We start from the raw sequence: 20,104 nt of genomic DNA on the forward strand, positions 1-20,104 counted from the left end.
ATCTGAACATTTTTTCTAGCATATAAAGGCCTGAGCTATAGGAACTTACTTTGCAGGTACATTCTGGTGTACTTAGCTGTTGTTCTGGAAGTCCCTTTGATAATCAAAAGCTGCCTTCTATTTTTTAAGTTTGCTTTTAAGTGGCGGTCCCAGAAGATTAGAATGGTAAGCAGTATCATTTGCTACAGATAAATGAAAAAAGTAAAATATGGTCTGTTTAAAGTCATTTGTTAGGATCTCAACAGAATCACATTTTATTTTTTTTTTTACTCATCTGATATGAAGAAGCAATCTATTGGCTGGAAATGTATTTCTAAAATATATGGTGTTATGCGACTTTTATTTTTACTCGTGGTTTGGTTTTCCTTTTAATATGTAGGGTGATCTTGATACCACAGCAGTGAAAGTGGAATTTGATGAAGAATTCAGTGGAACACCAGTAGAAAGTACAGGAGAAGAGGCATTGATCCCACCAACTTCTATAAATAAAGGTCCCAAACCCAAAAGGGAGAAAAAGGAGCCTGGTGAGGAATTGTTACAAAGTTTTTTTGTGAGAAAATCTGTGTGTACAGGGTATTACTATGTTGTTTTGATTGTTTTCTTTTTCTATTAGTTGAAGTGAACATTTGTTATTTTATAATGAACTTTTCTTTTCTTTTCTTTTTTTTTTTTAAAGATTTTTTTTTCCCTTTTTCTCCCCAAAGCCCCTCCAGTACATAGTTGTATATTCTTCGTTGTGGGTCCTTCTAGTTGTGGTATGTGGGATGCTGCCTCAGCGTGGTTTAATGAGCTGTGCCATGTCCGCGCCCAGGATTCGAACCAACGAAACACTGGGCCGCCTGCAGCGGAGCGCGCGAACTTAACCACTCGGCCACGGGGCCAGCCCCTGAACTTTTCATTATAACTTTTATTTTTCCTAATGACATTTGTATAAGTATTGATACATATTTTATTTTCGTTTTTAGGTACCAGGGTGAGAAAAACACCTACATCATCTGGTAAATCCAGCGCAAAGAAAGTGAAGAAACGGAATCCTTGGTCAGATGATGAATCTAAGTCAGAAAGTGACTTGGAGGAAACAGAACCTGTGGTTATTCCGAGAGATTCTTTGCTTAGGAGAGCTGCTGGTATTCTGATACATTTTATATTTCTTTTATTGTATACTATAGTTTGACCATGTTAGTATTACTCATATAAATTGGTGTTATTAGTATTATTTCCTTTGTGAAATAATGTGAATACATTATTAGTATTATCAGTATTATTAAAGTACTAAACCATTAGTATTTCAGAAGTTACAGTTCACAAAGATAAAAAAATTGCTTTACAGAATGATCCTTTCTAGCAAAGTTGGACATAAAACAAATTTCTTTAAAGTGAATCATGTTTTCTTACTGATTTTTATTATAAAATTTGGGTTATATGCCCTCCATAGTTTGAAGATGTTTGGTAAAAAAATGTACCTTGGTAGTATACCAACAGTGATGGATCAATAGATGTGCTTTGTAGTTTTGTTTTCTATCCTTTGTATCATGAAAAATTTCCCCCTACTTTAGGAGTCTGATTCCACGCACAAAGCATAATTTAGATAATTGCAGTGCTAGACTTAGGCTGCAGAATCCCATTTTGCTATTATATACTGCTGTTAAGCATGTGATTTGATCCTTTCTGAATATTTATTAATTTGAAGTCTTCAAATAATTAAAAACTGATGTCCTGTTTTATAGATTCTTCTCAAATTTCGGTAAGTCCTAATTTACGTAAAATGAATGATACATTATGGTTGTTTTACCTCTGGGAGATACTTTTTTAACTATGTGACAGGCCTTAAATTCTTTGGTTCTCTAATCACCAAGTGATTGAATTTCTTTTCCTAATGTGCATAGGTAGTATAATATGGGTGAGTTTTTAACTTGAATATCTTAAGTTATGTGAAAATTGATTAATTAAATTAAATGCTTCAAAATTGTATTTAGCCCTTTTCTATATAGGTAAAATGAAGTGTAAAATTATATAGCATCCAAATGATTTTTAAATTTTATTCCATAGTATATGCTAGGGATTATAATAAAACTTAATTGCATTTACCAATATACCTTTCCCCCTTTTGTGCATTATATTAAATAATTGGTTTGCTAATATATTGAGGTCTTATCTCTATTTTTTCTCATTCATCTGAAAAGTTACTTGCTGTTATTTCATAGTAAAACTACTGTGAAGAAAAGACAGAAGTTTTTATGCAAGAGGTTAAGAGAAAATTTAGCATTTTCTAAAGACCTGTAAAATTTGTCTTTTGTAGTTGCAAAAACAGAAATCTTATATTAGTAGTCACTTTTACAGTGACCATAATGACTACTTTTCTCACTGTTTTTGAGTAATATTTAAGTTGGACAAGCAACATCCTAATAATTAATCTCATCAGTTTATGCTCTCCTAACCTATACAGCATTACCCTATAGCCTCCTGCGATGTACAAGATAGATGTCAACACTAGCAAAATAACTGAGGCCAAAGTTGTTGGCTTTTATTCTGTAAAAGCTTGTCTCTTTTTTTTCCTTTGTGTATTTCTAGAGATAGATGGAATATTTTTCAAATGCATTATTTGTAAGAATATTTCATGTGGCTAAAGCTAGATTGGAGTTTAACTTTCACTTTTATTTTTCTCCTAGCTGAAAGGCCTAAATACACATTTGATTTCTCAGAAGAAGAGGAGGAGGATGCTGATGATGATGACGACAATAATGACTTAGAGGAATTGAAAGTTAAAGCATCTCCCATAACAAATGATGGGGAAGATGAATTTGTTCCTTCAGATGGCCTAGATAAAGATGAATATACATTTTCACCAGGCAAATCAAAAGCCATTCCAGAGTAAGTAATGCAGCAACTGCTGTATGGTGTAGTTAGTTATAGTAAGCTCTAAGAAATTATCCTTCTAGGTAAGGTCCTCCTCATGAAGGAATAAATATTGCAGCTATTTACGTAACTGTTGCTATAGTTTAGAGCATGGTTGGCAAATTTTTTTCCATAAAGTGCTTGATAGTAAATATTTTAGGCTTTGCAGGCCGTATGGTCTCTGTTGCAACTACTCAGTGCTGGCATTCCAGCAAGAAGACAGCTGTAAACAGTATGTAAATGAATGAGTGTAACTGTGTTCCAGTAACTTTGTTTACAAAAGTAGGCAGCAGGCCTATGGGACATAGTTTGACAACCCCTGGTTCAGAGAAAAGTTACTAAATCTTTAGAATTGGGAGGTTTAATTTTCTTCCCCAGCTTTGGCTTTGATTGATTTTTCTTGCCTCTGGTGATTGTGAACACTAACATGTAGGATGTGAATTTTGTGAACTGTTTCAGGTTTTTTTTTTTTTTTTTTTGAGGAAGATTAGCCATGAGCTAACATCTGCTGCCAGTCCTCCTCTTTTTGCTGAGGAAGGCTGGCCCTGAGCTAACATCCCTGCCCATCTTCCTCTACTTTATATGTGGGACGCCTACCACAGCATGGTGTGCCATTCGGTGCCATGTCCGCACCTGGGATCTGAACCGGCGAACCCTGGGCCGCCGAGAAGGAGAAGCAGAACGTGCGAACTTAACCGCTGCGCCACTGGGCCAGCCCATATTTCAGATTTTTTAAGGAAGTATTTTACCACATGCACTCTAGGGATCAGAAATAGGATTATTGCCTACTCTGATGGAGATTCTGACTTTCTCCTTGGATTTTTGCCAGTTATTTACTGATGTTAAATTTTGGAATGGTTCTATCAACCATAAAATTTAATTTAGTGATATTTTGAGTAACTGTAAACCTTCACCCAGTTTCCATTCTCTTATGTTAAATAATTGTTTTGTCTGTCTCTCTGTATGTATGCACACTTGTGCATGAGAGAGAATAAAAGTTTGCTTGCCCTGTCTTTAACAAAGAGAAACAATTGAGACAACTAAAATATTGTTCTGTAGTTATAATCATGCAGTACATATTATATACATTTTATCAAGGTTGGAAACATATTTAAATTATCTTGTGGTGTTTAATTTTTCTTTCTGGTAGAAAATCTTCGCATGACAAAAAAACTCAGGATTTTGGGAATCTCTTCTCATTTCCTTCATATTCTCAGAAGTCAGAAGATGGTATGCTCATTTAGTCTTCATTGGTTGCTTATTGTATTATTGCTATGTATTTTGTTATGAGTAGAAAGCTTACTTTCTTTTTGTATTTCCCTCAATGTAATAAGGTTTATTTACTTTTCCTGAGGTGATTCCCAACTGATTGGTCAAAACAGGTGTTACGGAAGCATTCAGGTGGATAGGCAGATGAAAACCTGTGTGTATGTATGGAGCGTGTGTGGGGGAGTGTGGGTGTAGTGTTTTAAGGAGAGAAAAAAATATAGAAAGAGAAATTTTGGAAGGTCTAAATTTGATTTTCATGGAATGTGAATGTATACGTTACAGTTTTTTTAAAATTCTAAGAGTACCAACAGGCAGATATGTTTTAACTGGACTCTGGTAGCTGAAAGACTAAAACCTTTGTAGAAGCAAATGTAGTCAGGGTGTATATTTTTTATCCCCTATATATTTGTGTGTGGAATTTTTAACGTCAAAACAATTTAGTTAGACTTAACTGATTCACGGTCTTGCATTTTTTTAATACACACACACATATAGACAGACATAGAGCTGGTGCATGTTCTGTCTGTATAGATAGATGTGCATGTTTGACAGCATGTCAGGACAGTTATATAAAACTGTCACTTACATCCAAGCAGCCATTTTAAGAGTCCCTGTTTTTGGTTTGAGGGAGGGAGGAATGGAGGGAGGAATTGATTAATTTAATTTGAATGTAAAAAGGTAAGCCTGCATGACTTTTAAAAGATTAATCTTCAATGCTGTAAAATTGATTTAAAAAGATGAATAGTTACTACTCTTTTAGATTTGAACATTATTACTGATACTCCTGAAATAGTTACTAGCATTAGATGTGTAGATACTAAAATAATCAGTGAGAACTTTTAATATTTTAAAATAAATCAGCATTTATTTTTGAATTGGTCAGTTATGTTTTAAATGATTAGCATTTGGGACTATTAAGAATTGTTACTCTATTCATTTCTATATTGTTTTACAACAGAGTTAACATTTTTGAAATATATTTTTTATTTTGAGTTGTTTGTATGTTGTGGGTTATATGATCACAAAATAGAAACTTACAAGATCAATTATCTAGCTAAAGAGAAATCATCAGTAAAAAGAATCAAAGTTTAACTATTAAGTGGTTCTTATAGAATCTCTCTACTGAAAAAAGCTTTGTAATTTTTAGATTCAGCTAAATTTGACAGTAATGAAGAAGATTCTGCTTCTGTTTTTTCACCATCATTTGGTCTGAAACAAACAGATAAAGTTCCAAGTAAAACAGTAGCTGCTAAAAAGGGTATGTACTTATATTTGATTTTGTTAAGCATTGCATAAGTCAGATAGAGAATGCTGACATTAAAGGAAACAATATAGTTTAAAATTATTTCCACTAGGACTTTACTAGAAAATATTTATAAATGTATATAAGAATCCTTCTTGTTTTCTAACCATGAGGTCATTATTAAAATTTTTGTAAGACCTCATTTTAAACCTGTTGTAGTTATAAAGTAATTCCATGCATTGATGTCTAAAGATAGCTTTCTAGTAAAGCTCTCCTGTAGTTGTTAGATTGTAGATTAAAATTTTTGTCTTGCTAGTAGCCTGATTGTGTTATCAATGTAGGTCATGCCTTAACTCCTCATGTGGGATGATTGCTAAGTTCAGTTGGAGACCTCTTTTTCTTTCTGAGTCATGTAGCTTCTTTCTTTTGTATAGCCTTAGATTGTCCACTAATCTAAGTTGATTTGAGTTGACTCGTGAGTCTGTTACTAGTACTGAGGTACATACCTTGGTGTTTTTGAAGGAGGTCAGTATTAGTGCTTTTTGTTTAAAAGACAATTGCTACTTAACAGCAAATAAACAAACAGTGTGGACCATTCCTTCAAGACCTTACAAATGCACAACAGACAATACCATTGTAGACAAACATGTATTAGATGTAGCAGAACAATAAAAGTCCCTACTTATTCTGAAGGCACTAGGACCATAGTGAGAAATTGGTTGGCTACAGGAGCCTCTCTAGCCAACACATTGCATATTGACCAATGTCTGTTTCTTTGCCTGAGACTTACACTTTGTTGCTATGCTGGAATGTTAACATTTCCCCACCTGCAGCTACCCTTTAGCAGTGATTGAGGAAAGCTGGTCTGTAGATATTTAGTGTCTTGCCCCTCAGATTAGCTAACTCTTGGATATGTGTTGTCCACTGGCTCTCAGATTCCTCATGGGATTAAGCTCCCAGAGTGATGGCAGGCTTGGTACCTTACCCATTACTGGTTGCCCTCACTTCATTGTCTCATCTTTATACTCTCTTTCCTTCACTTCCCAAATGAATACTTGTTCTTGAGTCTTTGTCTTGGGATCAGGTGGGGTCTGCCTCTGGGAAACTCAAACTGAGACAGTCACTGTAATTTCCTTGTAAGCATCTTTTATTTTTATCATCTTCATATGAGAATCTTATAACTAGCCTGAAAATTTTGAACTTATCAACCTCTTTCCCTCATCAAGCTATTCATACCTTTTAACCTAATGAGTTAGAGTTTAGTATTAACTAAAAGGGTAGCATACCACAACCTGTCCTATTTGGTGAGTGGGTGATGCCTGTGTGGTGTGATTTCAGGGGCCCCAGCAAGCCCTCACCTTTCCTCTAGCCTCCTCCAAAAATACAATTCCCACAAAAATATCATTTCATGGAGAGGATGCTGCATGTCCCTCTGTGGGATCATCTATGTTAACTCCAAATTCCATAAATTATTATACAAGGTAAATTCTGTAGCTCCAGTAATTTATAGCAAAAAGGCAGCTCATAATACTCAGATATCTGACCTACATTTGCCCATTAGAGTTAAAAGTGCCACCTACCACTGCAAGCCTGGAAATCCTTCTGAAGCAAAAAGGTGATCCCTAGAGCACCCAGCCATGTCCAGCTTATGCTCCTGCCAGGAGCTGCCCTGTGGCTCTGTGGTCGATTTAGTCATGAGGACTTAGGAGGAAAGCCACAAAATCTGTGGCTGCCACTGCCCTAAGAGCGTGGGCTCCTCCTGCTGTTCTGAGGGGCCTGAGCTCTAGCATCTCAACTCGGACTGGGAATACATTTTCCATAGAATTAGTGTGGGGTTTTATTTAAATAGAAAAGTCTGTAGTTAATTCAATGCATTTTTTTGTTCAAATCAAGTTTTTCTAATCACACAAGTAAAGACTGGTTTATCAATTTTCACGTAGATTGTAAATAAAGCTGAAAAGCAAGGTCTATTTTGAAAACAAAAATCATCAAAACAAAGGCCTTTGGGTCTGTTGTTTACTTATCTAGAATTTTAATATTTCTTTCCACATAAAAATGCCAAGTCTGGATTTCAGCTTTTGAGGGGAGGTGAATCAGTTTGTATTCATGGTGTTTGATGGTCCCATAAATTTTTTTTTTTCCTCCAAAACATTTAAAAGTTAGAACTTAACGTGGTTATACTTGGGTTATAATTAATTTGTCAAATATGTTACTTTTTTGTCATGACTATACTATATTTTTACTACTCCTTTTTAAAAGTTACTGCTTAATTCATTTTAATGGCCCTTGTTTAAAATATCTCACTTGAATTATCAAGAGGCAAATTACACATAATTAAATAAAAAGCATTTTGTCATCTATGAGAAATTATTTGCCTTTGCACTGGCACCAAGTTGAGAGAAACCATTTTATTATTTAAGGCTACTCAATTTCATATCCGCAGTAAGAAATCCCGTTGTTATAGGACTCATTTCAGCTTGGTTTGTTGGTAAGTATATTACATTGATCTATGAAATGGAAATTTGCTTAATAGGAAAACCATCTTCAGATACAACTCCTAAGCCCAAGAGAACCCCCAAAGCGAAGAAAGTAGAGACTGTAAACTCTGACTCAGATTCAGAATTTGGCATTCCAAAGAAGACGACGACACCAAAAGGTGAGGATTATCTTAGTATAACCTTCTAATGTATGCCATGTGGAAAATATTTAGTCTCTTCTACTCACTGAATTTAGAGACTGGGTACCTGTATTATTTTAAATTGCTCTACTCCTCTATAAGCAGTGTGTTTAAGAGTCAGTGCTGAATTAAGAGTCCACAGGAAATACAGCAGTTTAGTCCAGTCACTTTGTTTTACAAATCAAGAAACAGACTCAAAGAGGTTAGGTAAGCAGCTTGCACACTTAAGAATGGTTCAGAGACCCCCTGCAGTGGACTCATGGAAGTCATTATTGAAAAGGCAGATGAGGGCTCCTCACTAACTAAAGGGTGACACTCATTGGAGTAGGCGGAGCTAGGACTGTGAGACCAGGGCTTTTTGCCCATCTAGGAAATGAAATAGGTGTACTCAGGGCCCCACAAGGGCACCAGCACCAGTTCGTCTCCCTGGCACCCCTTCTTTGCCTCCAGAATCTCAAAAGTCCTTAAAGATGCTTTAAAAAAAATGTAATACATGATTTTCTCTAAAGGTAGCTGCTCAATCTTTTATCCAGCTGACAGATATTATCATCGATGTGTTTATTTCTTAAACTGGTGGTTGCAATGAGCAGATGCAGACCTACATAGAAACAAAGAAGAATAGGGGGGTGGAAAAGAAACATAGTGAGTGGGGAGCTCAGTACTTAAGGTGTGCATGGTTTGAAACCTTTATTCAAAAGTGCCATTTCATTGATTCATTTGATCAAATATGACATCCCAAGATCATTTAGGCTATCTTTTCTTACTAGTACAATCTAGTTGGTCATTAGCTCTTAAGGAATTTTTAAAAATTTAGAATTGCAATTTAGTTTCATTTTCTCCTTCACTGGCATCACTGTAGGATGGAGAACATTTGATCACCATTTACCTATTACCTTTTTCCCTTCCTCCTCCAATGATGAGAATAAGAGGTTAGGTAGATGAAAAGAAAGCAAACTAGGCTGCATGTGGTGATTCTAGCTAGGGCTGAGAAGGAATGTGGATTTGACAGATTAATACTGGGGGGTTTATTCTAAGATTATGCTACTTAAATTGGGATCTGCAATTGGTTGTTACTAGTGTGTGATGAGATAAGTAAAATTTAGAGTAAGCATTTAAACCTTTATGATTTGTGTTAAGAAAGTATGTATTACTTTTCTAGTAACTTATTGTATTTTTAAAAGTGTTGTTCTATGACAAATGAGAAACTAAAATTTTTTTCATCACATACAATTTAAAAAGCACTCTTCTAAGAGACTTTCTTTTCATGCCCAAGGACCACATGTGCAAAATGCAAATTCTTTTTTATATATCAGGGGTGTGGTCATTAAAATTTGTCACCAGGACCTTCCAACTAGTTTAAGTGTATTTGTGAAATATTAGTCATGTCAACCCCAGAACTGAGTGATACTGCCAAATCATTTCTACATCATTCATATTAAAAGATTAGGATTGCACTACTGACTGGGGCATGCCAAAGAAGTAAAATATAAAGTTTCGGCATTTATCTTTTTAAATTACACTTAATCCTTTGAGAAAATACCCTTTGTATCATTTTAAGGTAAAGGCCGAGGGGCAAAGAAAAGGAAAGCATCTGGCTCTGAAAATGAAGGTGATTATAACCCTGGCAGGAAAACATCCAAACCAGCAAGCAAGGTAATCAGGAGCATCTTTTTAATGTACAGTTTTGTCTAAGATCATCTGTAACTGGCATGGTTCACTTATTAAGGTGCAGTTTTGTAACGGCTTTAAACCTAGCATCTCTTATCCATAGGGGCCTTGTATATGCTTAAAGAATTACCCAAGTATAAATCCGTATAATCAGGACTATTTCTTGGATAAAAATGTGGCATCAACTAGCCTTCCTAAGAGTATTCCATTTCATCCAATGAGCAGTAGAAGTTATATGCTACCTGTCTGAGATAATATTTTTCAGACCAAATATAGGCTATTTCTTGTTAATTTGGATTTATTTGACCAGGGCTAATTTGATTTTTTTTTATTGTTGTTAACTTGCATTCTTTTGATTGTGGCTAATTTTCCCAATTAGTCTGACCCTTCTCCAGAAGTATACTCTTTTAGGTAAATGAATAACATCAAATATCCCCCTTTTTTCTTTCTTCCTATTAAACTTAAAAGTACAAATATAGGTGATTTTAGCTTTATGCTGCTCTCCACACTGAGCTCCTCCATCTGGTCTTCTTCTACACCTCTGGTCCACCTTGGTAACTCTTCTCTGCATTTTTATAAACACAGTGTGTACTATATAAGTTCAGAAGGAAGGAAGTAATGGTGATAAGTAATGCAAGCTCACCAAGGTGGCAAATTATTACAATCTTGTTTGTTTTTCCCTTCATGAAAATGCTTAGGTAACTGATCTTACACTTAAGTTAGCATTACAGTTCTGATTTTAAAAGCACCATTATTTGTAATATTTCCCAAATATAAGTGAAGAAGTGTAAGGAATAATAATTCTTTTTAACACTAGTCTTTTTTTTTTCTTTTAACTTTGGGGTTTTAAATCTTTTTTTTTTTTTTTAAACATCTAGAAACCGAAGAAAACATCTTTTGATCAGGATTCGGATGTGGATATCTTCCCATCAGACTTCACTTCTGAGCCACCTTCTCTGCCACGGACTGGTCGGGCTAGGAAAGAAGTAAAATATTTTGCGGAGTCTGATGAAGAAGAAGATGTTGATTTTGCAATGTTTAATTAAGTGCCCAAAGAGCACAGAAACATTTTTCAACAGATAACTTGTGTTGTCCTTTTGTCTTTTCTGTCTCAGACTTTTGTACATCTGGCTTATTTTAATGTGATGATGTAATTGATGGTTTTTTATTATTGTGGTAGGCCTTTTAACATTTTGTTCTTACACATACAGTTTTATGCTCTTTTTTACTCATTGAAATGTCATGTACTGTCTGATTGGCTTGTAGAATTGTTATAGACTGCCGTGCGTTAGCACAGATTTTAATTAATTGTCATGGTTGCAGACTACAGACCTGCTTTTTGAAATGAAATTTAAACATTAAAAATGGAACTGTGTTCTTCGTCTCTTTACTGAAGATGAAAGTGTGGTAAAAGCTCCCATACACCTTTAAAATAAATATATTTTATTCTTTGCCAGGAGACTCCATGGAAAAAGGTAAACAGTATATGAACATAGAAAGCATTGTTAAACAATCTCAATGTACAAACAGAGCCAGTGAAAGTACATCACAGACTTGCTAATATATCAAAAAAAAAGAAATTCCACTAGTGCTTAAATGAGAACTAAGAAACTGACACTTGTGTCTGTTAACCACTCTACCACAGCTTTCACTCTGCTTCATAGTGATTGAACAAGGTCAAAGGACGCAGGTTCTCTGCCCATGCCTTTGGGAGTTCATGTTAGCCCCTGGGCATCAAGAAGGCTGGAAAAGACCCCCTATTTCAGGCAGGAATCGGGAAGGACACTAGAGTTACATGGTACAGGTGGTAGACCAGCCTGCTAATTAATTATCCCATGAAATTTCCCTAATGGCTTGTGAATAAGTAAACAAAAACTTATTAACACTGAAAAGTGTTTCTGCCTTGGAGGCTATCATTACTGTAAAAATGTATCTTTTTTTAAAAATTGTGTAGTTATGTCATTAAACAAGTAATAAACCACTTTTAATTTAAAGTGACATTAACAATTGAACAAATGACATTTGATTAACTGAACTGGCAGTTACACTGATACAGAATTCTCTTCTGCTAGTGCAGTGAATTTGTATAACTTTTACTGGGCAACATGAAATAAAATATGCAGTTTGAGAGCATCAAAAAGAGCAAGGACAAGCTTCCATACTAACTAAATTAGAATATCTTTAGCTTTATCTTGTCATACTGTACAATAGTCCCATTTCCTTACCTTGATGTCTTGATTATTCTGTGAAAGCAAGACAGTTATCTTTTTGAACCTTTCTTAGCTGGACTTGTACAGTAGTCTGTTTGATAACCTTGATGTCTTGGTTATTTTGAGTATGCAAGACAAAAGGAAAGCACCAAACATACAGTATAGAAAGAACAGAGCCATACTTCTGTATGTACAAAGTCTTCAGAAACTTAACCAGGGGTAAATCATTTTGACTGGGTCTTTGCCATGCAATCTTGAGTGTTCAAAGAGGAAAATAGAAGCTTTTAACTAGTTTCTGGTTGCATGAAATGGCTGATTTTTAGAATTTAAAAAGTCGTATTTCTAGGTAAGTTAGACAGTGAGGAGTATATATTGATACATATGAAAATTTCTTGGTCCTTCTTGAGTTTTAATATATTTTCAGTCCAAAAACTAAGCAGCAGTAAAAATGTTTTTTTCCTTGCATTTTCAATCCTGGAACTGAAGGTACTGGGGAATGTCTGAAGTAGCTGGAAAGCGTCTCATTGCACCAGTGGTGACTGGCTGACGCCGCTGTTTTCCACTGAACTGGGTGAGATGCTGGGACTGTGCTCTGCTGTGTTCCCACTTGAACTTGGGGTCAAGGGTTCATGTCCTTCAGAATTTTCCAGCATTTCCTGAATGAGAGGTGGCATTGATCCAGGAATTTCCATTTTCAAGGTAATTACACGTTCTGCACCTTTTAAAGAGAGATAATAGAAATATAGTAGAGATAAGGAGTTAAGCTGAATAACTAAGGGTCAACTTTCATCTACTTTCACAAGGGTGAAAACTGCTATCAGTGTCTTCTAGAGGTTATCCTAATTTTACAACATTAAAATATTTTTATTATATCTATAGAAAAGCAGCAGAGATGTGGTGACATGTTTAAATTTGATAATTCCATGCCTCAGTCAGTTTCAGGAAAGAGTATCAGTATATATGTACTTAATTTACAAAGAGAAGTTTCTGATAAAAAATCAGAAATGATATCTTGCAAATGAGACAGTTTAAAGGACCCCCGTTACCACAGATGGAGGAGGTGACGTGAGTAATAAATGTGCGGTGATTATCAACTTGGTGCACCACGCTGTCCGGGGCGGCAGCCACGTGCTACATGTGGTGATTTAAATTTAAATTGGTTAAACTTAATTAGGAAAACAGTGCCTCACCTGCATTAGCCACATGTCACGTGCCTGAGAGCCACAGGTGGCTGGTGGCTACTGTATTGGATAAGGCAGATTACAGACTATTTGCCCATAATCACAGTAAATTTCCTAGCACTGGTCTAGCTAGACATAGGGAATGACTGTCTTAAGTTAAACAGCCTTATTGTTTTAAAGTCAAAGACATCATAATTACAAAGGTCAGCACTGGTATCTGCCGCTTGCTTCTACTCTTAATGCCGTGCTAGGGGTGAACTTGGAATGTCACACTGAAGAAACCCTTAAGAAGGAGCTCAAGAATTGAGACTCCTCGTCAAACAAGTTCACTGGCTTCTAAGCACTTCCTGACATTTCGAGTTTGTTCCTTGGCTTGCCAAGGTTTTCAGGGACAGAGGACGCTAATGGGCAAAGAGCTTGACAAACAAGAGCACGTTTGGTACCAGAGAGAGCTGCTGAGTTTTCTCTCTACACAGAAAACCCTACTCACCCTCAACTGTGATATGGCTCTAGGCACTTCAGTAATTGCTCGAGTTGCCACATAAACTGAAAATCACCAAGCAAAGAATACTTATACTTCTCAGGAAGGCAAGAATTCCTTTGCTTAGAAGTGCGCAGAAGTAAATCTGCCTATACACGAGAGAGCAATGGCTACATTGAGAGAGAAACTTAACCGATAACAATTACCCTAAGTACTATTCATTGTTCTTGAAGCTTGGATGTTCAGGAAAAACGAGTCAAGTTTACATAAACCAGAGCATGTGTGGAAAGCTGGAATGAAATGTATAAAACTCAAAAATTAAAAAGCCTGTCATATAGTACATTCTCTTGAAAACAGTTTTTCTAATTACTGAGTCATATGAATTTTAAAGCTCTCAATCTATTAAGGTCATTGAGTAGGGTAAGATTTGAGCTCTCCTTTTCCTTTTTCTTTTTTTTTTTTAAGGCTGAGTACTATTTAATTTCTTTTGATTTCAATGAGAAATGAATTCCAAAACAACAACAATGAAAAGGCAGCTATTACAAACATCCTGAATTAAAACACAGGGTTTAACAGAGCAATACAACGTGGTAAGGAGCGAAGTCCACTTCATGAATACAGTGTGGACTCGAGAGAATTACCTTTAGCGCTGATGCTGCGGAGATCTGTGATTTTCATTAAGATCTTTGGAAACATGTGAGGCTTGCTGGGTCGTCTCTTTCTGATATAAATTTTTAGTGCTTCCAGCAATGGTTCTTGTAGCTTATCTACTTTTGTTGGTTCCTCAAGATCCTGGCGGTCTAGATACCAGGAATAAAGTATTAAACAATTAGTATCAGGACAGTTACGCACTTTCCAGGAGAGAGGGTTTCTGCCCACTTCCCCTCTTCCTTGTTTCCTTGTTCCTACTATCTTCTGACTTTATTAATACGATGTTTCAATCACATGCAAATTTGAAGATATATGCAACTATTTTAAGCAGTGGTACTTGAAAATTGTCCCTCTTCTTGGTTGAAAACACATCTTGATGGCTGGGTGCTTTTGTCCCAGGGAAAGAATTACTTCTCATGACCAGAAGGTGTCACTACTGAACTGAATTAAAACAAAGCTTGAGCCGGATAGTTATAAAAGCAAGGTAAACTGACCCCCTAATTAAAGCCTTTACTTTTTAACCACTTATGACTCAGCCTCCTTCGAGCCAGGAGGGATCACTACGAAGAAGAAAGCCATATTTTATCCCAGTCGTCCAAGGATTGTAGGGGGGCCAACACAGTTTGTATTCCCAGCCACCAAATTAGCAAACAGCACAAGCAAGTCCCTTGGATAACCATGAAAACGTCCCTAGGCAATTTATTTCACAATAGCCTGATCCCACCTTAAAAAAAATACCTGTGACAACTGGATATGTAGCATTTTGGTATTTCAGAGCAGATGGATCCCAAATACCTTTAATTTATAACAATATGGAAAAATGCAACAAACTCCAAGCATGCATGCCTGGCTTTATTCACATGTCTTTTTCCATGCAAAATAACTCCAAAATGGAGACGAGGAATTTCCCATAAATTACAAGTATAAGTTGTTCTTCATGGAATCTTATGAGGGTTCTCTAGGTAGTTGGTACCTCCACAGATTAAGCAGATGGCACTGAGAAGGCCTGTTTCTGTGTCATCCATTTCCAAAGGCAGGAGCTGGTTGGCAAAGGTGAACACAAGGTCAGTCAGAGGACCAAATCCAGCATTGTGCATCTGAGTTCGATTTAGGGTAAGGCCATCTGAAAAAGTCATGGTGTCTTGTTCTGGGGTATACCTGGTGCAAATTCTAAGAATCTGGAAGAAAAAAAACCATATTTGATGGATCATCAAAGCCAGCCTGTCCTGACAGCATCAATCAGATCTAGGCAGGAAATAACCAGAAGATTTCCAAGGAGCTCTTGCATCGCATCGGGCACCCTGTCCCCATTTTGGATGTTGAATGTCTTCTCCAGCTCTTTCATTAAAAGGCGACAGAAGTCAAAACACAGGCTAAAGTTATTTCGGGAATAATAAATAGGACACAGGAAATTGTGAGAAGTATCTGCTTGTGCTAAAAGTAATTCATTTGACTCAAATAAACATTTACTGAGTACCTACTTATGTCCCAGGCACTGTGCCAGGTGCTGGGGATAAAAAGATGAATAAGATCCTATTTTTTTATTTAAGAGCTTACAGTCTACAAAAAAAAAATCTACCATTTATTAGATGTCTAGTGTATGTCAAGTGTTATGCATGCCCTACATTCAATTTTTCAAACAACTTGGTAAAGTGAATATTACTCTTATTTTACAGATGAGAGACTGAAGGCTCAGAAAGGTTAAGCCGTGTGTCCAACCCAATGTCACAGTTAAAATGTGGCTGAATCTGATTCAAACCCAAGTTAGGGTCCCCCTTCCACGATGCTGATCACACAGTTCCACAAACAACTATAACACAAGGCCCAGGAGTGGAACCAGCAAGGCACTAGGGTGTCAGAAGAAGCCAGGTTCAGACCCAGCAGGAGGAAATCAAGGGCGGATTCATGGAGAAGAGGCAGCATTTCAACTAAGCCCAGAAGTATGGGTGGGATTTCCATAGGCAAGAAGCCTGGTCACGCTGCCACCATCTCCCAATCTCACCTGACATGGCCTTGATAGATACCCCTGCTGGCCACCCTGGGACATTTGCTACCAAAGAATCGCCTGCTCACTGCTCTGGGCCTGGCTCAGAGCATGGTAAACTCCAAAATACCTTGCTTCTGGATGTAGTCAACACCGTCCCGCGTTCCCACTGCCCTACCAATCCTAACGGCTAGTAGGAGCTCCATGTCTTCCCAGCCCTGATCCACCCAGAGCCACATTTCTGCACCAACAACCGCGAAGGGCCTCTCTGCCAACCAGGTGTCTACACTTGACGTTTCCCTCTGAAAAAGCCTCAGAGCTGCTTGCAGCAGAGAGAGAAATTAATCCCGCCTGGACAGAAGTGAAGAGCCCAGCAGGCTGAGGGAGCAGAGAGCTTTTTCCAGATGCTGGTGCTCAGTTTGACTGGGTATGGTTCCCACGCATGTGCACCTTAACGTCAGCCTAGAGGAGGACAGATGTGATCACCATGTTCCTGCTTCATGGCCATGTACAGAGGAGGGTGGTCCTCTGAGAAACGCATAGGACTCCCACCTAAAAGGGAACTCCCCGTATACAGCCCCTTCCTCACTCCCCATATGTCCACCAGGGCTCATAGCACAAGAACGTCTGTCAAACCTTTCATCTTGTCAAAGAAGTGCTGGGGGTTTGGGGTGAGGACACTTCCCGTGGGGAAGACCGTCCTATCTGATTGGCAGTGTGATTGTGAGAGCCTCATATCCACTGGACCACATTTACCGGGCGTGGGGCTATTGCATGGGAGGGTCACATGCTCTTGTGTCCTTGCTTTGGGGTTCTCTGAATCTCTAAGAAGACGGTGAGCTGGAAGCCAGCCCTCCTCCAACATTCTGGACTCCACTGTGGATTTAGACAAAAACATTAGGATACCCTGTAGAATGAAGGTGTGGGATCCCTGTTGATAAAAAAAAAAAAGCCTGGGGGCCGGCCCGGTGGCACAGTGGTTAAGTTTGCACGTTCCACTTCAGTGGCCCAGGGTTTGCTGGTTCGGATCCCGGGTGCGAATATGGCACCGCGTGGCAAGCCATGCTGTGGTAGGCGTCCCACATATAAAGTAGAGGAAGACGGACATGGATGTTAGCTCAGGGCCAGTCTTCCTCAGCAAAAAGAGGAGGATTGGCAGTGGTTAGCTCAGGGCTAATCTTCCTAAAAAAAAATAGTCTGCCTCCAACATCGTCTTGGTTAGAAGAAACCTTTTGGGAGGAGAAGCGTGAGTAATAGCACACCTCACCTCCAGCACAGAATAACAGCTAATTTTTTATTGATCACCGACTACATGCCAGTACCGTGCTAGGTGTTCTAATATTTGGCTTAATTTTTGTATCAACCCATGAGTTAGGTACTAAGGTTACCCTATTTTACAGATGGGAAACAAACTCAAATAGCTTGTTCCAGGTCACGTAACTACTAGGTGGCATGATTTGCTTCAGGCTGTCTCTGAACCTGTGCTCTTAACCTCTGCTCCACAGCCACCTCATTCCTCTTCAGGCCACCATCCGATCCCAGACGCCTCTCTGAGGCAGGATGACCTCGGGCCCAGTGCTGATTTCGACATCAGCCTCACTTGTCTCCTGGGCTAGGTGCCTTGTGACCCACCTGGTATTCAGGAGCACACAGCCTATGGTCTGGAAACAGGAAACTCTACAAACCTTACCTCATACGGGCAGGGGCATGATCTAAATCAGGGCACATCCTCAAATTTTTAATGTTCCTTGCATGATCAAGTGGCACGGTGAGCCGGAAAGCACCCGATGATGAATGCGAGTGGTTAGCAAGACATCACAAAGATTCCTCTTCATTGGATGGGTGGGTATTTTCACCTCTCAGATATTTGCCCAGGGACCTCTCTGAGCCCGGCCATTTCCTCTGAGCCCCTGCTTGGCTGGCCTGTTACCGTTCATCTTGGTAGCTGATGCGATATGAAGCCATTCCCAAAGTCAGAACAACAGAGGAACCCAGAGGTCATGGGGTGTAAGCCTTAGTCCCCCTGAAAGCCCTGGGAGGTGAAGTGCGGCGCCCAAGACCACACAAGTAACGCTGTCTGGGCAGAACACGGGACTCCTGGTCCCGGTGCAATGTTCCTCAACCACCTGGAGAAACACGAGGAAGTGCCGCCTACGCAGGGAGTCATCAGGGGATGGGCAAAGTCAGTGTGCTCAATATTTATGGGCTCGAATTCTCCAGATGCATTTCCAGTTTGGAGTCAAATAGGTACTAAGTCAGTCTTTGCAGCCTGAGTGCGCTGCCAAGATATGAATTCACAAGATCCATCTCTGCAAGAATGAAAGGAACTGGGGATTTGTTGGAAAGGACTAGAAGGCCAGGATTTAGGCGTTTGCAAGCTGTCAACAGCTTACTTAGAAATTCAAGTCCAGGGGCCGGCCCCAAGGCTGAGTGGTTAAGTTCACGTGCTCCACTTGGTGGCCTGGGGTTTCACCATTTCGGATCCTGGGCGTGGACATGGCACCGCTCATCAAGCCATGCTGAGGTGGCATCCCACGTAGCACAACCAGGGGCACTCACAACTAGAACATACAACTATGTACTGGGAGGTTTTGGGGAGAAGAAAAAAAAAAAGATTGGCAACAGTTGTTAGCTCAGGTGCCAATCTTTAAAAAAAAAAAAATTCTAGTCCAAACTACAGTGTACAAACGTCGCTTTTGAACTATCCTATCCTGAAGGGTGTTCCTCCTCAAAAACAGAAAAATTTTGGGGGTGGCCTGGTGGTGTAGTGGTTAAGCTCATGTGCTCCACTTCAGCAGCCTGGGGTTCATGGATTCATATCCTGGGTGTAGACCTACACACCACTCATCAAGCCATCCTGTGGTGGCATCCCATATACAAAATAGAGGAATACTGGCACAGATGTGAGCTCAGGCGAATCTTCCTCAGGAAAAAAAAAAAACCCACAAAAAAAACCAAAACAAAAGTAATACCCATTTTTTTTTTTTTTTTTTTTTTTTTATAAAGATTTTTATTTTTTTCCTTTTTCTCCCCAAAGCCCCCCGGTACACAGCTGTGTATTCTTCGTTGTGGGTTCTTCTAGTTGTGGCATGTGGGACGCTGCCTCAGCGTGGTCTGACGAGCAGTGCCATGTCCGCGCCCAGGATTCGAACTAACGAAACACTGGGCCGCCTGCAGCGGAGCGCGCGAACTTAACCACTCGGCCACGGGGCCAGCCCCAGTAATACCCATTTTTTAAAAAAAGCTGGAAAATTTTTGGATTCTGATGAAGCATTTAGACTATATCCTGCTGCCTCTCTCTCCAGAAAGTTCAAAACCAAAAGCAAGTACAAATGGGCCGTCCAGAGAGAAAGGTGCGTGGCCTCGGATGGAAGAATGGTCAATGTCTTCTTTCATCAGGGGGGCCTCCGCACCCACCCCTGCCCCAGCGGGCCCAGCAGGCAGCAGCGTCCTCCTCATGGCTTCTGGCCAGGCCTGTCTCTCTCGAAAAACATAGGGATTTCATTTTGTCACACTAAAGTCAAATGCCAGTGGCAACCATCAAGAGCTTCTCCAGGATTAAAACACCCTTTGTTTGAAAGGAGGGCATTTTATCTGGGAAGAGGAGCATGCAGGTCCCATGAGATGGGTAAAAATAGCCCAGGCAAGACTGACCCACCGAAGGAGGGCCCTGTGGGATGACACAGAGCTCTGCTGATGGGCGAAGCTGATCTTCTGCAGGGCAGGAAAGATCTCTCTCTCTGCAAGGACAACTGGGTATCTTTCCACTGTGTCCTGGGTGACCTGGGAGCAGATCGCCTGAGGCTGGAACCCTGGAAAGATCTAAGCACATGAGATCCCAGAGG

The 20,104-nt window shown here is 39.0% G+C and overlaps 2 protein-coding genes across 5 annotated transcripts in view; one reads left to right on the top strand and one right to left on the bottom strand.

Annotated features, from left to right (window-relative positions):
* TOP2B (DNA topoisomerase II beta) overlaps positions 1 to 11,127 on the top strand; it is a 60,192-nt gene extending 49,065 nt beyond the window's left edge. For both annotated transcript variants that reach the window (XM_070577436.1, XM_070577437.1), the window contains exons 29-36: positions 380 to 524; positions 966 to 1,127; positions 2,670 to 2,871; positions 4,046 to 4,125; positions 5,312 to 5,422; positions 7,941 to 8,063; positions 9,643 to 9,737; positions 10,631 to 11,127. In XM_070577436.1, the coding sequence (XP_070433537.1) occupies positions 380 to 524; positions 966 to 1,127; positions 2,670 to 2,871; positions 4,046 to 4,125; positions 5,312 to 5,422; positions 7,941 to 8,063; positions 9,643 to 9,737; positions 10,631 to 10,798 (1,086 nt within the window). In that variant the 3' untranslated portion in view covers positions 10,799 to 11,127. The remainder of the gene's footprint in view (positions 1 to 379; positions 525 to 965; positions 1,128 to 2,669; positions 2,872 to 4,045; positions 4,126 to 5,311; positions 5,423 to 7,940; positions 8,064 to 9,642; positions 9,738 to 10,630) is intronic.
* Positions 11,128 to 11,178: 51 nt separating this feature from the next.
* RARB (retinoic acid receptor beta) overlaps positions 11,179 to 20,104 on the bottom strand; it is a 694,610-nt gene continuing 685,684 nt past the window's right edge. For all 3 annotated transcript variants that reach the window (XM_008518324.2, XM_008518325.2, XM_070577442.1), the window contains 3 exons: positions 15,249 to 15,453; positions 14,266 to 14,424; positions 11,179 to 12,680 (listed from right to left, as the gene is read on the bottom strand). In XM_008518324.2, coding sequence (XP_008516546.1) covers positions 12,484 to 12,680; positions 14,266 to 14,424; positions 15,249 to 15,453 — 561 coding nt within the window. In that variant the 3' untranslated portion in view covers positions 11,179 to 12,483. The remainder of the gene's footprint in view (positions 12,681 to 14,265; positions 14,425 to 15,248; positions 15,454 to 20,104) is intronic.

This window comes from Equus przewalskii, chromosome 15, assembly GCF_037783145.1.
Source record: "Equus przewalskii isolate Varuska chromosome 15, EquPr2, whole genome shotgun sequence".
Lineage (NCBI taxonomy): Eukaryota > Metazoa > Chordata > Mammalia > Perissodactyla > Equidae > Equus > Equus przewalskii.